The sequence below is a fragment of the Ceratosolen solmsi genome, unplaced genomic scaffold (assembly GCF_000503995.2).
Source record: "Ceratosolen solmsi marchali unplaced genomic scaffold, CerSol_1.0 scaffold15, whole genome shotgun sequence".
NCBI classification, from domain to species: Eukaryota; Metazoa; Arthropoda; class Insecta; order Hymenoptera; family Agaonidae; genus Ceratosolen; species Ceratosolen solmsi.
The window spans coordinates 1,508,801-1,530,199 of NW_011948434.1; the positions used below are offsets into that span (position 1 = coordinate 1,508,801).

The 21,399-nt window shown below is 23.3% G+C and overlaps 2 protein-coding genes and 3 long non-coding RNA genes across 5 annotated transcripts; all 5 read right to left on the reverse strand.

The window, feature by feature from the left end:
* Positions 1-3,256: 3,256 nt before the first annotated feature.
* LOC105364733 (uncharacterized) lies at positions 3,257-3,505 on the reverse strand. The gene is made up of 2 exons (XR_912962.1): positions 3,475-3,505; positions 3,257-3,396 (listed from the first exon to the last, which is right to left on the reverse strand). It is a non-coding gene; the product is annotated as an uncharacterized LOC105364733 (long non-coding RNA).
* Positions 3,506-6,219: 2,714 nt separating this feature from the next.
* LOC105364852 (serine/threonine-protein kinase rio2-like) lies at positions 6,220-7,590 on the reverse strand. Its single transcript, XM_011502881.1, has one exon. It carries the CDS (start codon positions 7,531-7,533, stop codon positions 6,220-6,222), a length of 1,314 nt encoding a protein of 437 aa, XP_011501183.1. The 5' UTR covers positions 7,534-7,590.
* Positions 7,591-7,824: 234 nt separating this feature from the next.
* LOC105364734 (uncharacterized) lies at positions 7,825-9,456 on the reverse strand. The gene is made up of 3 exons (XR_912963.1): positions 9,389-9,456; positions 8,132-8,179; positions 7,825-8,050 (listed from the first exon to the last, which is right to left on the reverse strand). It is a non-coding gene; the product is annotated as an uncharacterized LOC105364734 (long non-coding RNA).
* A 1,538-nt stretch (positions 9,457-10,994) lies between these two features.
* Positions 10,995-11,243, reverse strand: LOC105364735 (uncharacterized). The gene is made up of 2 exons (XR_912964.1): positions 11,213-11,243; positions 10,995-11,134 (listed from the first exon to the last, which is right to left on the reverse strand). It is a non-coding gene; the product is annotated as an uncharacterized LOC105364735 (long non-coding RNA).
* A 2,714-nt stretch (positions 11,244-13,957) lies between these two features.
* Positions 13,958-15,331, reverse strand: LOC105364853 (serine/threonine-protein kinase rio2-like). Its single transcript, XM_011502883.1, has one exon. It carries the CDS (start codon positions 15,269-15,271, stop codon positions 13,958-13,960), a length of 1,314 nt encoding a protein of 437 aa, XP_011501185.1. The 5' UTR covers positions 15,272-15,331.
* Positions 15,332-21,399: the final 6,068 nt, after the last annotated feature.

Consider the following 21,399-nt stretch of genomic DNA (forward strand, 5'->3'; position numbering starts at 1 on the left):
GAGGCACCCTCTTTCGTTCCTTCTTTCTTTCTTTCTATCTGTCTGTCTGTCTGTCTCTCTCTCTCTCTCCTCTCTGTCCTTCACACACTGTGATCCAACGTCGCCGCCGCTGTTGTCGTCGTTGTTGCCGTTGAAGTCGTCTTGTTACTTGCTCAAGAAAAAGGAGATGGATTTCTTCTTCTCGCACTTTCCCTTACTCTCACAAGCACTCTCCTCCTTTTTGGAGCTATTCTTTTAATCTCGAGCAGATGGAAAATCTGCAGAAGGTCCTCATGTAAACGAATGGTATCGTTTTTTTTCCGTCTTCACTTCTGGTACTGCTACACCCATATAAACATACACACGCGAGAGCGTATAATATACGTGTGCGATCAACTATCTACACATGAATATATGTGCATATCTCTTTTTCTCTTTCACACTCTCTTTCTTTCTCTCTCTCTCTCTCTCTCTCATATATATATATATATATATATATATATATATATATATATATATTTATATTTATATATACATACGCCTATATAAATTTATTTATATATATGGATATGCATATTTATCATTCTGTCTCTCTCTTTTTATTTCGGAGCGCGCACGTACTGAAATAATAGAGAGCGGGGAGAGAAGAAGACAGAGAATATACGAGTGAGAGAAGAAAAGAGAAGAATATATTCAATTCATTTACACACGCGAGCGCGTTGCTACTTCGTCGTCCCCCTTTTCTTCCAAATGTCTTGCGTGTTATCAAAAAAAAAAAGAGAAAGACATTGATTAAATAAAAATAAAGATAGGAGACAAATAACTTGGAACTATGCTCTTCCAAGTTCCAAGGAAAAGCACACGCGCACTCACGTTTCGTTTGTCGGTCTTGCAAAAAGGCGCGGGTGAGCAAGCGAGCAAGGCATATATGCATAAGCCCGTACGTACGTGCATATGTAAAGTACAAATTTATGTACGCACACATAAACACACATAAATGATTGTATATCTAAAGAGATAGAAAGGGAGAAAGAGATGGAGTGAAAGAGAGAGAAAGGAACAGAGATTGAGCGAAGGAGCACGAGAGAATAGTGGTCTGTAAATCTCTCCGGGAGCTCTATTTTCTCGGAGACCGCTGTCCTTAGTTCTCACCAGCGACGTTTCTTGATTGCTTCGTCTCCGATGCAGGATCACGAGAAACTCTGCGCGTCGCGACGCGTATCGCGATGTCCGATGGTACACGACATTATCGCCGACGTATGAGCGGACAAGTCATAAAACGCCATGGACAATAACAAGGTGCCGCCATTTGCAGTAAAGCCAACTGACATGCGCAAATCAAACGCGCGGGGCACACTGGGAAAACCGTGTACTACCAAGCGAGCGAAAGAGAGAAGCAACCTGTGGAACTACCGAAAAGGTGAAAGAAAGAGGAAGATGGAACTTGAAGGCAACGTAGTAACGACACCTGGCGGCAATTTCTCGAGAATACTCCCGAAACTCGAAGACTCCGAAATTGTCATCATGAGTCTGAATGCGTGGCTACCCTCTGGTTTCCGCAGAAAGAAGAGTACATTCCGAACACAATTCATACGGACATTTAACGTCATTGTTAGTCAAGAAGAGGGAATCCAATGAATTAACGCTTCCTCGTTCATGGGGGACATATCCACTTGCATACAGCAACATAAATATAGATCCTTTGCCTTTTCATAAATTATCTAAGCCTTTTATTATACACCAAATCCTACGACTTTCATGCACACAATCGTCATATTTCAATTTGTAAAGAAATTGGCGCGCCTTTAAAAACATTTATTCAAATTATAAGATAACCACGTCATACCTGTAGTCTATTTCTACATTCATAATCACATTCGTCATTGGTCGAAAATGATATTACCAATTGACAATTTTGGCGATTTATACAATTGACATATTATTAGAAACCATTTTTGAATAATAATAGTACTGAATTAATAATCAAATTAAAAATACCGTATTAAATATTATTCATTACATTTTAGAAATTAAACACAATTTCATTTTATTTCATCGAATAAAATAAACTTTATATTTATAGATTGAAATATATTTCAATAGATATAGGGATATAGTTATATATAATTTGTATACATATAATATTTTCTCAATTACATTAATTCTAATTACTCATTTATTTCATATTAGTTTTAAAATAATTTTATAATTTACGATTTACAAATTTCTTTTTTATTGATACATATTTTATAAGAAGTTGAAAAAAATGCTACAATTGCAATCTTTAACATGCAAATACACATGGTGATATTTATATATCAGAATTCATGTTTAGATTATTTTGATTATGTTATAAAAGGATAAAAGTTATCATTTTTACATCATATAACTTTATATATTTTTTAAAAATTGATTAAAGATTTTCCAATTTAAAAATAAAAGCTATTTTGAGTCGAGTTTGAAAATTACACTATACAATGATAGTCAATCTTATACAGATATTAATCGTAACTATGAGATATTTAATTTTACACATGTGTTTATTGCCAGACACATGAAAAAACTATTGAAAATCATAATTTTTGTTATCATTTAAGCAAACAGTATACTCATATCTAGAATTGGTCAAAGTATTGAGCTCAGATAATTGTGATAGTATGGAAGAAATGATAAAATGTATGTACTTTTTGCTGGTAGAATCGGGAATAAGAACATATGATGCACAAACTTTACTTTCCAACAAGAAACAACTTTAGATGTTAAAAATTATTAATTATTTCTCGTTATTATATAAAATTTGATTGATTAAATAGCACTTATTTTTCTATTACCGATATATGATTATTTCATATAAAATTGAAATTGATAGAAAACAAGAGGAGTCTATATCCACGTTCGAATAAATATTGATAATTATTGTAATTTTCTTTACTTTTCATTTAATAAATATATAATGATACCTATTAATTTCTTAATACAAATAAAATAAATTTTTTACATGAATTAATTGAAGCAATCTTTTTTAATAATATTTTTCCTTTTATACATTTTATAATATCCATATAAAATTTAAATTAACATCAAAGCTTCTTGTGAACTGAATGAAAAATTAAAATATTCTTCAGCAATGAAACATATTTCACAGATACTATGAAATATAGAATATAGTGATAAAATTAAAAATAGCTTTAATTCATAAGAATTATTTAAAATAAAAGTTAAAGCTTGTAAGACTTTTACTTTATTATTAAAATTTATCATTTATTACATCATTAGATAATAGTAGATGTGATTTATATTTTGAAATAACTACATGACAAATATTTACATTCAATTTAACAGTTTACATTCGGACCACAAGACTGCATATAACCTGATTCACATACTTGTTTTAATTTCTCCTCATAATCGTAAGAGCTAAAATAAGAAAATTCATTAAATAATAAAGTACATAAAATTTATAAAATATTAAATAAATTATTCAAATAATATTACAAAGTATATTTTCTAGAATTTCTATGTTTTATAACTGTTATGGCTGTCAAACATCCTGCAAATGGTACAGGTCCCAGAAGAACTAAAAAAGCTTGATATATAGCCAACGGCAGATAAAATCCTCTCATTTTTGGTCTTTTTATTTTATCACCCATCTGTGTATTATAATTCTTAGTATCAAAATAAAACATAAAATTAATATATACATGTGTGTGTGCATGCGTGTGTGTGTGTGCATATATATATATATATATATATATATATAACTTTACAAGTAATAAGAGTTACAATAGATTAAATTTTATTAAATATTTATACGTTATTTTTTTATATTATATAAGATAATAGATTTGTATGCATAGAGAAAATTAATAATTTCTTTACTTTATTAATTTACAAGATATTTAATCTTAAAGTTTTATTTTATTGATAATAACAAATATATTTGAATGTTGGAGAAATTTGATACCTTCAAATTGTGAATTGTTAAATATAATAGTTATAGATCATGAATGAAGGAAGATTTTTAATTTCAAGAATTAACATTTGCTTATTCTCAAATATTGCTTGCTTTTAATATTAAAACATTTATTGAATAATTTTTTAATGCAAGACATTACTAATGAAAGTGTTACATTATATATAGTTTAAAAAAATTTATGAAAATTATGTAATATTTTCATCTTAAATGAATACGATCAAGATTTGTACGAGTGTTAATATAAAAGTATAAATATTATCATATTAGTTCATTTACTTTATAGCGAGGAGATTCAGAGTTCAAACAATATTTTAATGTTTAAATATGTACTATATCTTAATATTAATCAATTATTTATTAAACACTGTAACCTCTAAGAAAATATCACAATGACCAACGAATACAGAGCCCGATATGAAATCGAAATCAGCTGAATATCGATATTTAACAATGTAAATTAAACAACAATTATAATACTATTACGGATAAATTGTAATTTGCTCGATTTATCCCTGCCATTAGTTAAATTTGTTCTAATTTTATTCAAAAACAATTTTAATTCAAGTTTCGAAGTTTAAAATTTTCATCATAAATTTTTAAATCATAATGAAATTTAGTAATTTATAATAGCGCTGTATTCGGTAGAATGTAGCTGCGTTTGGTTTTATCATAAAAAGTATAAAAAAAGAAAAGTTAATAATTCTTATGATGTGATTTAAAAAGTTACATATATTATATGCATGCGCCATTAGATATCAAAATATACGAATCTACATAATTACTTTAAAATGTAATTCTCAAAATTGTAATTTTATTTATTTAATATATAAAAAATTGCCTACGAGTGCATTTCATTTATCATATAACAATAAATAATAAATATTAAAAAATCTTTTTGTTATTTTTAAGTTAGTTTTCTTAATGAGCATTGTATGAGTTATTATTCGATAAATAATTTGTGTATTTTATTAGAAGTTTCACTGAGAAAATTATTAAAATAGAAAAATGTTTAAATATATTTATAACATAATTGCTAAATATTGTCACCGGCTAATGTTGTCCAAATGTTTTAAAAAAGCACTTTACGTCTCTTAGTAAAGCAAAATTCTTGATTGATTTATATTAGAAGTGTATGAAAATCAAAATAAGAAAAAGGCAAGAAGGAGAACAAGACTATTTTTTATAGCTATAATGGAGTCGATAAAAATTTTCATATATTTTGCAACTACTTATTCTGCTTACTCTCTTTATCTGCAATTTACATTGTATTTTGAAATAGTTGGGTCAACTAACATCTAGTACAATATAATTACCAGTTTTCCTTTCCTACTTTGATATTACATGCATTTATATATATAATACATTTATAGGATGTTTATTTTACATGAGCAATGACTTTTTTATTCATCAATTTATATTTTGCACAGAATCAGTATTATTCATTAATGAGAGCGAGATCTTTGTTCTGTGGTCACTCTAAATTATAATATTTTAACAGAATCATGATGGCATGATTGTCTTATATATTAATAATTAACGAAGAATTTTTATACATGGACATTATTCAATTTATTCGGGACAGTTGAGGCTGTAATTTTTTTTATTTATTTATTTTTTATTTCAATTTTTTCTTCATTAATTTTTTAATTAAAACAAATACATCTACTTAAAATTAGTGATGAATTTATAAAAATTAGTAATAAGACTTAATTATGTAGAATTTATCCTATACACATAAATGAATATTCTGAGTACTTACATTTGTGGAAATATATTTTATGACAGATGTAATATAATAGATATATTAATAATTATATGTATGGGACCTGTATTGTGATAATCTTTTAATATGCAATAATAATTTTGTTTTATTTGTCTGAATTAGTATCATTAATAATTCTAACATTTACATATATTGCAATTTGCTTTTGTTAAAAAAATGTTTTCAAAATTTCCTCTTAATAGCTTTTAAATATAAATAGTTAAAAAGTATTTGTTAATCTTTATTTTATTGAATATTAATCAAACTTTTCTTTTTTTATTAATAAAATATTTTATGTAATTTATAAAAATTGGATATTCTATAATTTAGTAATATACGTTGCAACAAAAACTTTTCTTTAATTATTATTTACATTATATTATCCAATTATTTGCACATGATGTTTCTTTATTATAATTCATTCATTAAAAAGAATTAAATGAATCACTGAAGTCTTACACTATATATAAAATTGTATAGAAGCTTTGAAAATATTTTTCCTTTAATCGTTTCCCCAGAGTCCAATGTATTCTTTTCCAATACATTTATTTTCTTTCCTACTCTTTGATGACGTGGTAGCTTTCTTAAGATTTTTCTTATTTTCCATTCTTTTTGCACACTTTAGTAATTCTGAACGTATTCTCTTTTTAGCCATAAATTTTGTCCCGCATGAAGTTTCCGTATTTTCTATATTATAAGTATCACTTTGAATGCATTGAATATTATCTCTTTCTGTTGTTGAATTATTATATGATTTATTTGTCTTATGCTTATAATCATTTTGAAGTTCATTATTTGTAATTTCTAAGGTTAATATTTTTTGCCCTAATTCTTCTATATCCTCATCACTGTCAGTATCGTACAATTGATAATCTTCATTATCACTAATTGAAGGAGACTTTAATATTACTTTTAAAATTGTTTTATTTGTATTGCTTTTCTTTAGAACATCTTGAAATTTAGGATATAAACTACTTTCATATGAAAAACGTCTTCTAAAAAATTGTTGAATACAATGAACATCTCGACTAAAATATAATTCAGCTTCATCATGATCAGTTGATATCATTTGTGGAAAATCAATAATAATAGGTTTTTCATCAGGCTTAAGCATGATATTGAATTCATTAAAATCTCCATGAATAACACCACAGTGTGCTAGTTTACAAATGATGTTCATTAGAGTATCATATAATTTTTCAATATTTTTAACTTCATGAATGTTACAAAGAGGTACACCATCTATAAGTTCCATTATAACACAGTGACGATTGAAATCTATAGGCATAGGTACAGGAAATCCTCTGTTATGGAGGGCTTTCATAAAAGTAAATTCTTTTGTGGCAGATATTCTTGACAAATAAAGCCATGACATGTACTTTCTATGTTGATAATAATCTCTTTTAGCCTTAACCTTTCGAAAACATATTCTACCCAATCTGTGCAATTTCAGACAATAAGCAATCTCATTTTTATTTGAAACAACATATATATTTGATTCTTTTCCAACACCTATTTGATTTCCAAAAGAATCGATTATTTCCCGTGCTGTCAAGGTTTTTAAAGCCAAATAATCATAACCAGTATTTGTCAATCTATAACCCTGATAATGTTTTGTTGTTTCATAACTTAATAACCGATGCTTACATAGCTCTTTTAATATTTTATGCAGTCCTCCATGACGTAAATTTGCAATTTGTGCAACTAGTACTTCAGGTACTAACTCATGATTTTTCATACCCATTTCAATTGCTGTTAAAATACGAAAATCTTCTTTGGTAAGATAACGCATAACTTTCACATCTAGTTTTCCCATGATTAATTTATAGTAATATACTAAATAAGCAATGGATTTTTTTTATTTGATTAAAATTGCTTTTATAACATTTGTATAACTATTTCTTGAATGGTCAAATAGTTCTATCTTGAATTTAGTTATGATGTAGTAAAATAATTTATAGCTATGTAAGAGTTTTATTATCTTATACATACCAAATTGAACATTACTTAAAAGCCCTATAAAAAATAATATTTATTATACTATTGTAATGGATAAAAATTATTTGAAATAGTCTAATTTAATTTATTGGAATTTACTTATGGCATTGGATTTATCACTAATTCTGAACTTGAAGTTATCTAATATTTCTTCTGTATATAGGTTTTTACTGTTCAAAAAGTTAGATTATTCTGTGGAATTTTCCTGTCTTGCATTCATATACAATTAGTTTTTGGGTAAGAGTTTTTAATCGTGTTTCCTCCAATATAATGTACCATTATTATATCCAATCATATGTAGTAGTACTTGATTTTCAAGTCCCACTTTCTCTGATCTGTAACGTAATGAATAAGAAAACTAGATAAATGGATGTCGTAGCTCTCAAATCGCCAGAAAATTTAATTATTTGTATTACCTGGAAAAGAATATTCCTGATTTGCAGATTTTATTCTTATTGTTTTATCTATAATACATTATAAACATAAAATTTATTCTAATTATATAAATTTAATTTTAATTTAACATCAATTCTTATAAATATTCTTATAATTTCTTTTGCGGGAATAATATTCAAATTTCATATATTATTGTATCTAATATTTTTTTAATTAAAAATATGCAAACTTTACTTAGGCGTAAGCATATGTCTAGGTACAGTGTATTTTACAGTGTCTAATATATTTAGAATATCCACATAGTTCAAAATACAGTATTCAGTTCATGAATAATATTTAATCTTTATTCTTAACAACGCAATAATCTTTTATATATTTATAGTGATCGTTGGTTTTCTCAAAACTTTAATTTATGTAAAAAAAATTTTTAATTTAATAATTTTGAATATTTATTAATAATCATTCTTTTGATTTAATAACGAATTATTAATTGCGACTGACTAACTATTTTTTATGTTTCTCTATATCTTCAAGGATACGAATAAATTGTTAATGTAATTTTATTTATCGATTATTAATTTATTAGTATATTTTATGTATTGCATCATTAATATCACTATTTATACAAAATATGAAATGATATTCAATAAATATATTTTATAAAATAGCTACAATTAATTATTTACTAACAAAATATGATAAAACCAAAGACTTTTGAATACTTTGAAATGAACTTTTAACAAATACTAAATTAACCACATTATATATAAATTATATTTTTTTAGATTATAATGTATCATTATGGTAATGTAGAATCTAGTATTTACATTTATTTAATATAGCAATTTCATATTAATAATTAAATTCATATCCTATATATAATATTCCTACAACAATTACATAAACCATAGCAGTTATATTATTCAATAATTAAATTTTAGAATATAATTATAATTTAACATAATAACGATGAGCAATTTTAATAGGTAATTTTTTAACTTTATAAATGAAATAATAATTAAAAGACTTAATTTTATATGGTTCTACAATTTTTTTCTATTTTAAAATTATTTGTGCATTATTTCAAAGGCTATTTAATATTATTAAATATAATAAATCAAATTTTAGGAAAAGTTCCTTGTTATGCATTTAGTACATTCATTCGCGTATTTATAAGTTTTTGGTTATTAATAGGATTTTCTTTCGTTATACTTTTATGAATAATTAAGAGTAATATTTAAACAAAATATTAACAATATTACTGATCCAAACATAACTGTTACATGAATATAAGTATGGAGTAATAAATAGCAGCATGTAGAACAGTTCAAAATTACTAATAAGTTGCTGATATACAGAAAAATACAAACTCATTATATTACTTATATTATATTATATAATAATTAAAAATAAATTCATAGTTGGCTAGGCTTATTTAAGTATGTAACATTGATTAAGAAATTCTACTACATCACTTCTCTTCAAATTCCAGTACAAAAATATGTATAAGATTTTAATCTAAAAGACAATGAATAGTAATTACCTAATGCATAATGTTAACTTTAATCGTTAATCGTATAATCACATAAATCATCTTAAGTAAGGATCACAAAAAATCTATAAACTTTATTTTTCTTATTCTCAATAAACATCACTCCGGACAAGTTAAATTCCATCTTCTTGGGTAGATTAATACTACGATATTTAAATTACTGATATTGTTTTATTAAAATTATTCAAAACAACTACGTTAATGCTTGTCTGGCTGTTGGAAATTTTTCTAATCCATCAAATTATTAATATAGAAAACTTATTTATCATCACCAATACATTTATGATTACTTTAAATCGTTAGATTTTATTTTATAATATTGAAAACCGATTGCAATGTAAAATATTGTTATTAAAACACAAATAGAAAACCCTATAATGTGCTAACTCCTTGAACATAGGTTGCATTCATAAAAAATATTTTTTTTTAGCTATTCGTCTATCTTTCATTCGCAATATGTTATGTTAACAATAAAACAATAATATAAAATAGTTATTGAGTTTCAAAAAAATTCATGAACAGTATAAAAAGTAAAATAATGATATCATGAATATAAATAAGTGATAAGAATACTTTAAGACTAATACATAATTTCCCAATATAATAAATTAGTAGTGTAGGAAATAATTCATGTTCTATATATTTACAAATAATAATAAATTTATTTGCGCTACATGCAATTTATTTATTTATAAACAAAACATTTAATTACATTGGTACAGATATATATATAACATCAAGGTATTTAAGGATATATAAAGATTTTAAAAATTTCTTAAAAAAATCATATACCCCAAGAAAAGAAATTAATAGATATACGTATTTTCTAATCCTATAAATGCGATACAATGATAAAAAAATTTCAATTGAAAATTTTTCTATTACCGATATATGATTATTTCATATAAAATTGAAATTGATAGAAAACAAGAGGAGTCTATATCCACGTTCGAATAAATATTGATAATTATTGTAATTTTCTTTACTTTTCATTTAATAAATATATAATGATACCTATTAATTTCTTAATACAAATAAAATAAATTTTTTACATGAATTAATTGAAGCAATCTTTTTTAATAATATTTTTCCTTTTATACATTTTATAATATCCATATAAAATTTAAATTAACATCAAAGCTTCTTGTGAACTGAATGAAAAATTAAAATATTCTTCAGCAATGAAACATATTTCACAGATACTATGAAATATAGAATATAGTGATAAAATTAAAAATAGCTTTAATTCATAAGAATTATTTAAAATAAAAGTTAAAGCTTGTAAGACTTTTACTTTATTATTAAAATTTATCATTTATTACATCATTAGATAATAGTAGATGTGATTTATATTTTGAAATAACTACATGACAAATATTTACATTCAATTTAACAGTTTACATTCGGACCACAAGACTGCATATAACCTGATTCACATACTTGTTTTAATTTCTCCTCATAATCGTAAGAGCTAAAATAAGAAAATTCATTAAATAATAAAGTACATAAAATTTATAAAATATTAAATAAATTATTCAAATAATATTACAAAGTATATTTTCTAGAATTTCTATGTTTTATAACTGTTATGGCTGTCAAACATCCTGCAAATGGTACAGGTCCCAGAAGAACTAAAAAAGCTTGATATATAGCCAACGGCAGATAAAATCCTCTCATTTTTGGTCTTTTTATTTTATCACCCATCTGTGTATTATAATTCTTAGTATCAAAATAAAACATAAAATTAATATATACATGTGTGTGTGCATGCGTGTGTGTGTGTGCATATATATATATATATATATATATATATAACTTTACAAGTAATAAGAGTTACAATAGATTAAATTTTATTAAATATTTATACGTTATTTTTTTATATTATATAAGATAATAGATTTGTATGCATAGAGAAAATTAATAATTTCTTTACTTTATTAATTTACAAGATATTTAATCTTAAAGTTTTATTTTATTGATAATAACAAATATATTTGAATGTTGGAGAAATTTGATACCTTCAAATTGTGAATTGTTAAATATAATAGTTATAGATCATGAATGAAGGAAGATTTTTAATTTCAAGAATTAACATTTGCTTATTCTCAAATATTGCTTGCTTTTAATATTAAAACATTTATTGAATAATTTTTTAATGCAAGACATTACTAATGAAAGTGTTACATTATATATAGTTTAAAAAAATTTATGAAAATTATGTAATATTTTCATCTTAAATGAATACGATCAAGATTTGTACGAGTGTTAATATAAAAGTATAAATATTATCATATTAGTTCATTTACTTTATAGCGAGGAGATTCAGAGTTCAAACAATATTTTAATGTTTAAATATGTACTATATCTTAATATTAATCAATTATTTATTAAACACTGTAACCTCTAAGAAAATATCACAATGACCAACGAATACAGAGCCCGATATGAAATCGAAATCAGCTGAATATCGATATTTAACAATGTAAATTAAACAACAATTATAATACTATTACGGATAAATTGTAATTTGCTCGATTTATCCCTGCCATTAGTTAAATTTGTTCTAATTTTATTCAAAAACAATTTTAATTCAAGTTTCGAAGTTTAAAATTTTCATCATAAATTTTTAAATCATAATGAAATTTAGTAATTTATAATAGCGCTGTATTCGGTAGAATGTAGCTGCGTTTGGTTTTATCATAAAAAGTATAAAAAAAGAAAAGTTAATAATTCTTATGATGTGATTTAAAAAGTTACATATATTATATGCATGCGCCATTAGATATCAAAATATACGAATCTACATAATTACTTTAAAATGTAATTCTCAAAATTGTAATTTTATTTATTTAATATATAAAAAATTGCCTACGAGTGCATTTCATTTATCATATAACAATAAATAATAAATATTAAAAAATCTTTTTGTTATTTTTAAGTTAGTTTTCTTAATGAGCATTGTATGAGTTATTATTCGATAAATAATTTGTGTATTTTATTAGAAGTTTCACTGAGAAAATTATTAAAATAGAAAAATGTTTAAATATATTTATAACATAATTGCTAAATATTGTCACCGGCTAATGTTGTCCAAATGTTTTAAAAAAGCACTTTACGTCTCTTAGTAAAGCAAAATTCTTGATTGATTTATATTAGAAGTGTATGAAAATCAAAATAAGAAAAAGGCAAGAAGGAGAACAAGACTATTTTTTATAGCTATAATGGAGTCGATAAAAATTTTCATATATTTTGCAACTACTTATTCTGCTTACTCTCTTTATCTGCAATTTACATTGTATTTTGAAATAGTTGGGTCAACTAACATCTAGTACAATATAATTACCAGTTTTCCTTTCCTACTTTGATATTACATGCATTTATATATATAATACATTTATAGGATGTTTATTTTACATGAGCAATGACTTTTTTATTCATCAATTTATATTTTGCACAGAATCAGTATTATTCATTAATGAGAGCGAGATCTTTGTTCTGTGGTCACTCTAAATTATAATATTTTAACAGAATCATGATGGCATGATTGTCTTATATATTAATAATTAACGAAGAATTTTTATACATGGACATTATTCAATTTATTCGGGACAGTTGAGGCTGTAATTTTTTTTATTTATTTATTTTTTATTTCAATTTTTTCTTCATTAATTTTTTAATTAAAACAAATACATCTACTTAAAATTAGTGATGAATTTATAAAAATTAGTAATAAGACTTAATTATGTAGAATTTATCCTATACACATAAATGAATATTCTGAGTACTTACATTTGTGGAAATATATTTTATGACAGATGTAATATAATAGATATATTAATAATTATATGTATGGGACCTGTATTGTGATAATCTTTTAATATGCAATAATAATTTTGTTTTATTTGTCTGAATTAGTATCATTAATAATTCTAACATTTACATATATTGCAATTTGCTTTTGTTAAAAAAATGTTTTCAAAATTTCCTCTTAATAGCTTTTAAATATAAATAGTTAAAAAGTATTTGTTAATCTTTATTTTATTGAATATTAATCAAACTTTTCTTTTTTTATTAATAAAATATTTTATGTAATTTATAAAAATTGGATATTCTATAATTTAGTAATATACGTTGCAACAAAAACTTTTCTTTAATTATTATTTACATTATATTATCCAATTATTTGCACATGATGTTTCTTTATTATAATTCATTCATTAAAAAGAATTAAATGAATCACTGAAGTCTTACACTATATATAAAATTGTATAGAAGCTTTGAAAATATTTTTCCTTTAATCGTTTCCCCAGAGTCCAATGTATTCTTTTCCAATACATTTATTTTCTTTCCTACTCTTTGATGACGTGGTAGCTTTCTTAAGATTTTTCTTATTTTCCATTCTTTTTGCACACTTTAGTAATTCTGAACGTATTCTCTTTTTAGCCATAAATTTTGTCCCGCATGAAGTTTCCGTATTTTCTATATTATAAGTATCACTTTGAATGCATTGAATATTATCTCTTTCTGTTGTTGAATTATTATATGATTTATTTGTCTTATGCTTATAATCATTTTGAAGTTCATTATTTGTAATTTCTAAGGTTAATATTTTTTGCCCTAATTCTTCTATATCCTCATCACTGTCAGTATCGTACAATTGATAATCTTCATTATCACTAATTGAAGGAGACTTTAATATTACTTTTAAAATTGTTTTATTTGTATTGCTTTTCTTTAGAACATCTTGAAATTTAGGATATAAACTACTTTCATATGAAAAACGTCTTCTAAAAAATTGTTGAATACAATGAACATCTCGACTAAAATATAATTCAGCTTCATCATGATCAGTTGATATCATTTGTGGAAAATCAATAATAATAGGTTTTTCATCAGGCTTAAGCATGATATTGAATTCATTAAAATCTCCATGAATAACACCACAGTGTGCTAGTTTACAAATGATGTTCATTAGAGTATCATATAATTTTTCAATATTTTTAACTTCATGAATGTTACAAAGAGGTACACCATCTATAAGTTCCATTATAACACAGTGACGATTGAAATCTATAGGCATAGGTACAGGAAATCCTCTGTTATGGAGGGCTTTCATAAAAGTAAATTCTTTTGTGGCAGATATTCTTGACAAATAAAGCCATGACATGTACTTTCTATGTTGATAATAATCTCTTTTAGCCTTAACCTTTCGAAAACATATTCTACCCAATCTGTGCAATTTCAGACAATAAGCAATCTCATTTTTATTTGAAACAACATATATATTTGATTCTTTTCCAACACCTATTTGATTTCCAAAAGAATCGATTATTTCCCGTGCTGTCAAGGTTTTTAAAGCCAAATAATCATAACCAGTATTTGTCAATCTATAACCCTGATAATGTTTTGTTGTTTCATAACTTAATAACCGATGCTTACATAGCTCTTTTAATATTTTATGCAGTCCTCCATGACGTAAATTTGCAATTTGTGCAACTAGTACTTCAGGTACTAACTCATGATTTTTCATACCCATTTCAATTGCTGTTAAAATACGAAAATCTTCTTTGGTAAGATAACGCATAACTTTCACATCTAGTTTTCCCATGATTAATTTATAGTAATATACTAAATAAGCAATGGATTTTTTTAATCTTCATAAATATATGAAATACGTAAAATATTATTACCTTCCAGATGAAAAGTGAATAATAAATTATTTTGGTAGAAGCTTATTATTTGTATACTAATAACATGCTGTTTGTCATTGCGATATGGCTGTACTAATAATCATTAGACCCATCTATTGAGAAAATTCAGAAGCTATTTAAATATCCCATATTAACGAGAACTTAACATTCGTTCACTCGGTAAAGAAAAATGTTATAAAATATCATAGTAATAAATTTACGTTTATACTATAAATAGTTGAAATTTTAATGAACGTTGGTATGTAATGAGAGTAATATATAATGTAGTAATACAGTAAGCGACATCAATTTTAATAATGAAAAATAATATAAAATACAGACGGTTGTATTGTCCATGCACCATGCATGTATATACATATTTATTAATAAATAAATTTATTCATTTATACGTTTGCGCCAGCGTGTGTATGCGTGTGTGCGTGCGCGCACAGGTTCATGTGGTACAGATAATGTTATCAATTATTTGTAATGTAAATAATTATGCAATTCATAAAATTAAATGGCTCTATCACTATTATAAAATAATATAGAACATGTAGATATGATAATATAATAAAAGAAAAACATAAAATCAGTAAGCTGAATCCATTTTTCCTTTTATTAAAGTTTCCTATCTGAGAATATAGTTGACAACAGATAATTTATTTATCTAACTTTCGCTAGGTTTTTATTGTGAAAATTTTAAAAAATTTATAAAAATTAATTTTCATACACGTTTTATCTTACTTCACAATTTATAATTTAAATAAACTTAATATTTTTATGTATTTTTATTAAATCAACCCATAAAATATATGGATACGTAAAATAAAACATAAAATCAATATATTTTATTCATTTGTTTACATCTCTTATTTTTGCTAATATCTATTATATTATGAATAATATTTAGTTACTCAGTATTTATAGTTATCACATTTGAAAAGTATAGGTATCAATGTTTTATCAATGTATATTGATTGATCTGACAGATTGGAGCGATGAAATAAATTAGTTATTCAGCTTTACCAATATCTTTTTTTAGTCGTCTATAGCATAGTCAATTGCAAGATTTTTTGTAATTATGAAATTTCCTTTTTAATTAATAAACTATAGTTTAATTATCTTCTATATGGAATGTTCTTTACAACCTTCCATTAAAGAAAACGATTTATTTTAAAATTACAAGTGAACAGGCGAAGTTGACTGGTTATTATATTCATATTAAATATCAGAATATCGTTAAAAAAAAAACTATACTTACTAACATTAAAATTATTTTAATTCTGGTCGCACATGAAGAATAGTTTCAAAATCGTCCAATGTAATATTAAAAATGTATTATAAAAAGAAAATACAATTTTAATAATTGTACTTGTATTTTTTAAGAATTTTTTCTTTTAAATTCTTATACAGATTTAATATAATTATTATTAATTATAATGTTAAAATTTAATTTAACTTTTTCTGTGATTACATTATAAAATTAATAAAAGATCATAAGTATCATGAGTGTTTTTTAATATTATTCATGACAAATATATTAAATGGAAATATTTAAATACAATGTACGTGTATTATGCATTACGCGTAAATGTATTAAAATAGGGAAATTAATACTGGGATTATTTGAAATCGTTGAGTATATTGCTTATCAGAAAAATATGTATTCAAATCAATCATTGTTTTAAAATTTCCTTTAAATTTATTGTATGTAGTTATAAATACTCTGTACAAATTCTTTCTTCTTTGGATGTTCAATTTAATAATATTTATAATAAAAATTACGTAAAATTCAACCAAAAAATACAAAGAGGTATTATGTTCACAAAAGAAATTAAAATATATAAACCAAAGAACAGTGAACATGTGGAAAAAAAAATTGTTGCAGATGCAACATATAATTTTTTTTAATACATATAAAACTATATTTTATTATGATAGAAATACATCAGTGCTAATTATTTAGTTATTTTTGTGTTATTTATGTAATTCAAAATCATAATTAATTTGCATATTTATATGTTACCATGGTTATAATTCTATAGCAATTCTTTTTATAAATATATTTTTACACGTTTGGTATATGAAACATTGTTTCAAATTTTTAAGATATATTAGACAAAAGTCATTTTTTAATTTTATGATAATATACTATGGTAATATTAAAAGCATCCAATTAAATCCCAAAATTATTTTAGTTAAAAGAACATCATTTATTTCCTATCAATGTATACTATGTAATCTGTACTAATAAATCAATTCAAACAATTTATTTTTATTGATCAATATCATAATATTTAAACTAGTAGTATATTATGAAATTTAATGTTGTATATATTATAGTTATATTTTTATTTTTTTTAAATATAAATATTATATCATGAATTTAAACGCTGTAGAACATAATTAATTTATTTATTATTTTCATTCCATTGTGCATATAATACAAAATGATGAATACAATTGCTAACTAGATCATTTGTATCGCAAATTTTTGCATTATTTTATGTCTTATTAATAGTTATTATTAGTGTTTTACATAATTTGGATAATTTTATAATAAAAATTTTAAAGTATGAATTTATATACATACATTCTTGTTAGGTTAAATAAATTGAAAAAAAAAATATTTACCATATTTTTATTGTTATTCTTATATTTATATTTTAATTATATTTAATTTCAGGGAATAAGATATAAAATTAAAGTATGCTTTATTAAAATAAGTAGTATTTTTATTGAAACATCTGTAATATCAGCAATTAAAATTAAAATGGAAAAATGTCTCACAAAACAAATATAAAAATATACTAATAATAACAAAACAATAATCTCGTACAAAATTTATGTAATAAAAATGTATTTTACTTCTTTCGTACCTTTGTATTTTCCAAATAGATAAATACAATATTTATTAATTTGAATAATTATGATAAATAAATTCTTAATATAATTATAATAATTTATGCTGCTTACTTTTTAAGTGCTTTAACACTGTTTTATTTATTCATGTATCACATGAGGAATAGTAATTCTAGTTACAAAGTTTATATCATCATAGAGATAAAGAACATATAATTACTTTATATATATAAATAAATAAATAAATAATTGAATATTATTGTAACTTAATTAATTCAAATAAAACGAATGTAATTAAAAATAACTGTACACTGTATAATATGACTTTCACTTTCATTTTTATTTTAATATATATGATATGAAACATTTATTCATAATTTTTAAATAATTTATACCAAATTTCAAAATTATATAAAAAGTACTTAAAAATAAACGTGAAATATTTAGTTGATTTATTTGTATTTTCTATTTTTTTCATTGTTTCTTTTTCTTAATTAATTATTTTAATTTTTTCTATATCTATATATAAATCATTTTGAAATTTGTTACTTAGTAATTTAGTAATTTATACTATTTAAAACAAATAACGTATATCGATTTAATGATCTTATATATTAAAAAGAAAAAAAACACGAACTAGTTATAGAGCATTATAAATATTATTTATTTAAAACTCCATTAAATAGGCTCTTTGCTATTAAGTGTAAAGTATTCGTAATTTTAAGGCGACCTCAGAATATTATTTCGGAGAATTTTTTTATTAAATTTATAAAAACAATTCATAAACTATTATTTTTAATATTAGTGCCGAAAAATACATCACACTTTATATTTCAATTTAAATTTGTTGGGTAAAACGAAGTTTTTAATATCATAAATCAAAAGAGACGAGAATGAGAAGAATCAAAGAGAGAGAGAGAGAGAGAGAGAGAGAGAGAGAGAAAAGCAAATTTTGAGTGTCATTAAATTAAGAAACAATCGTGTTGGATCAATTTATTTCTCTCTTTCTCCCTTTCATTCCCTTTTTATTGTTCTACTTCAAGCTTGCGATATTTTTAATAAAATATTCAATAGCTCAAAAGTTACATAAGCTTATAATGTGTAAAATAAATTCTTCAATCTTTGCTTACACAAATTAATTAAACATAAGATCTAAACAGATGTTTAGATATTGCTTAAAAAATAAAAATTAGTCTTAAATCTGGATATTTTTTGCAGGTGCAGTTTCTGAAAGTAATCAAAAGACAAAATTTTTTATATTCTTTGTCGAAAATATTGTCATCTTCTATATATAAATAAATTAACAACGACACGAAAAGTTTTTTCACAAAAAGCTACGTGTTTTTTATTTAACCCATACAGCAATATAGAAACGATATAAAATAAAGAAAATAAATAAAAAATAAAGCTCAATTTTTGTGAATTACATATCTATATATATTTTTATTAATGTTTAATCAAACGAACATTTAATTTTATACACCTTTTTCATCATTAAGATAAAATATAATCATAGACTTTATTTTCTCAGCATTTCAAAACAACCTTTATATCTTTCATAAAACGAATGCAATACAGTTAAAATATAATACAATTATTAATAAAAATAAATGTACAAAAAAGCATCATATTCATTAATAAAGGATCATAGTACTTAAAGTATGTATCCATATAATATCTGCTTTGCTAAAAGATATTGTTAAGCAAATGACAACATATCAGTTATCAACAAATTTCGTATTCGATATTACGAAACTATCTAGAATTTTGCATAACCTTATGAGGCTAGTAATAAAAATAAATCTCTTCATATAATTTTCAAATGGCAAAAAACGATTCCTATGCTCGTTTTTTACTTTCTTTTTATTTATTCTATAAATATTATAGTTTGATAAATTAATTTATTTGAAATAAAGCAATGAATAAATAATTTATTATTAAAGTGAATAGACTACTTTGTAGTCTACTAGACTAATTATTGAATGATCATAAAAAATAGGATTTTTATGGTCAAGATTTAATTATTATTAATTTAAAGAGTTTTGACTCTGAATTCTCATAATAAGAAAATAGGAAATCATTTTGTAACAAGTTCAAAGATAGATTTTTTTAATAATCTTAAATTCAAATATAAATTGCAGTACTTCCAGATAATATATTTCTTCATAAATGTTGTAATTGCTTAATTAATTAATAAAAAACAGTTATAATAATTTTTTCATTTGCCATTATTAAAAAAAAAAAAAATTTTATATAATAAAACCGAATAATCTATTATTATCTATTATTATCTTAAATAAATTTAAACGAATTTCATAAATAGAATGTTAATCATGAAATTAATAATGGTTTTAATTTTATTCTAGATGTTTTTCTTTTATCTATTATTTAAAATGTATTGATTCAATTAATAATATAAAGTAAATGTTTTTAAATTAAATAATCTCCGTTCATATGAAAATATTTTACGTACTGTAACGAATATTGGATTAAATGCACAGAGACGAAAATGGCGCACTTCAGAAGTCGCTAAATTTTCTAATTCGATTAATAGATTAATCGTCAAATTTTCCATTGTCCGATATAATATGTTTTTTATTCTCTTTTTATACTAATTAATTTTATGGAATTATTAATTATTATTTTATAGTTATTTAATTTATAAATTCTATAAGGTATACCAAAAAAATTAAAAAGAAGATTTTTTTCAATAATTGCACATATTAATTTAAAACAATATTATTAAAATTTTTAAATATTTCGATTATAAATAGGCTATTATAAATGGCTAAGATAACAAATTTCAAATCAAATTATGATTAATACAATAATCTAATGAAACGATAAGTCTAATGAATAATATATATTTACCGAAAAACATTTTTTATGATATTTAGATGCAATGTCTTTGATATATTATATTATAATTTCTATTGATTTAAGAATTTGATAAATGAAAAAGTACTTTTCAATTAATAAATAAAATTAATATCTATTAAATTCAATCGAACTGATTATTTAAGACTGTTCTCATATTAATATATATGTATCACAATTGATTTTTAATTAAAAAGTATTTTAGTTGGTACGATAAAATATTTACTTTAAGTAAATAAGATGGAATGTTTTTTATATAACTAATCCTTGTTAATTAATTATTAAAAATAATTATTGAATTAAT

Bases quoted from the DNA above. Each gene is read 5' to 3' on its own strand.
- LOC105364852 (XM_011502881.1), bottom strand. From the start codon at position 7,533: ATGGGAAAACTAGATGTGAAAGTTATGCGTTATCTTACCAAAGAAGAT.
- LOC105364853 (XM_011502883.1), bottom strand. From the start codon at position 15,271: ATGGGAAAACTAGATGTGAAAGTTATGCGTTATCTTACCAAAGAAGAT.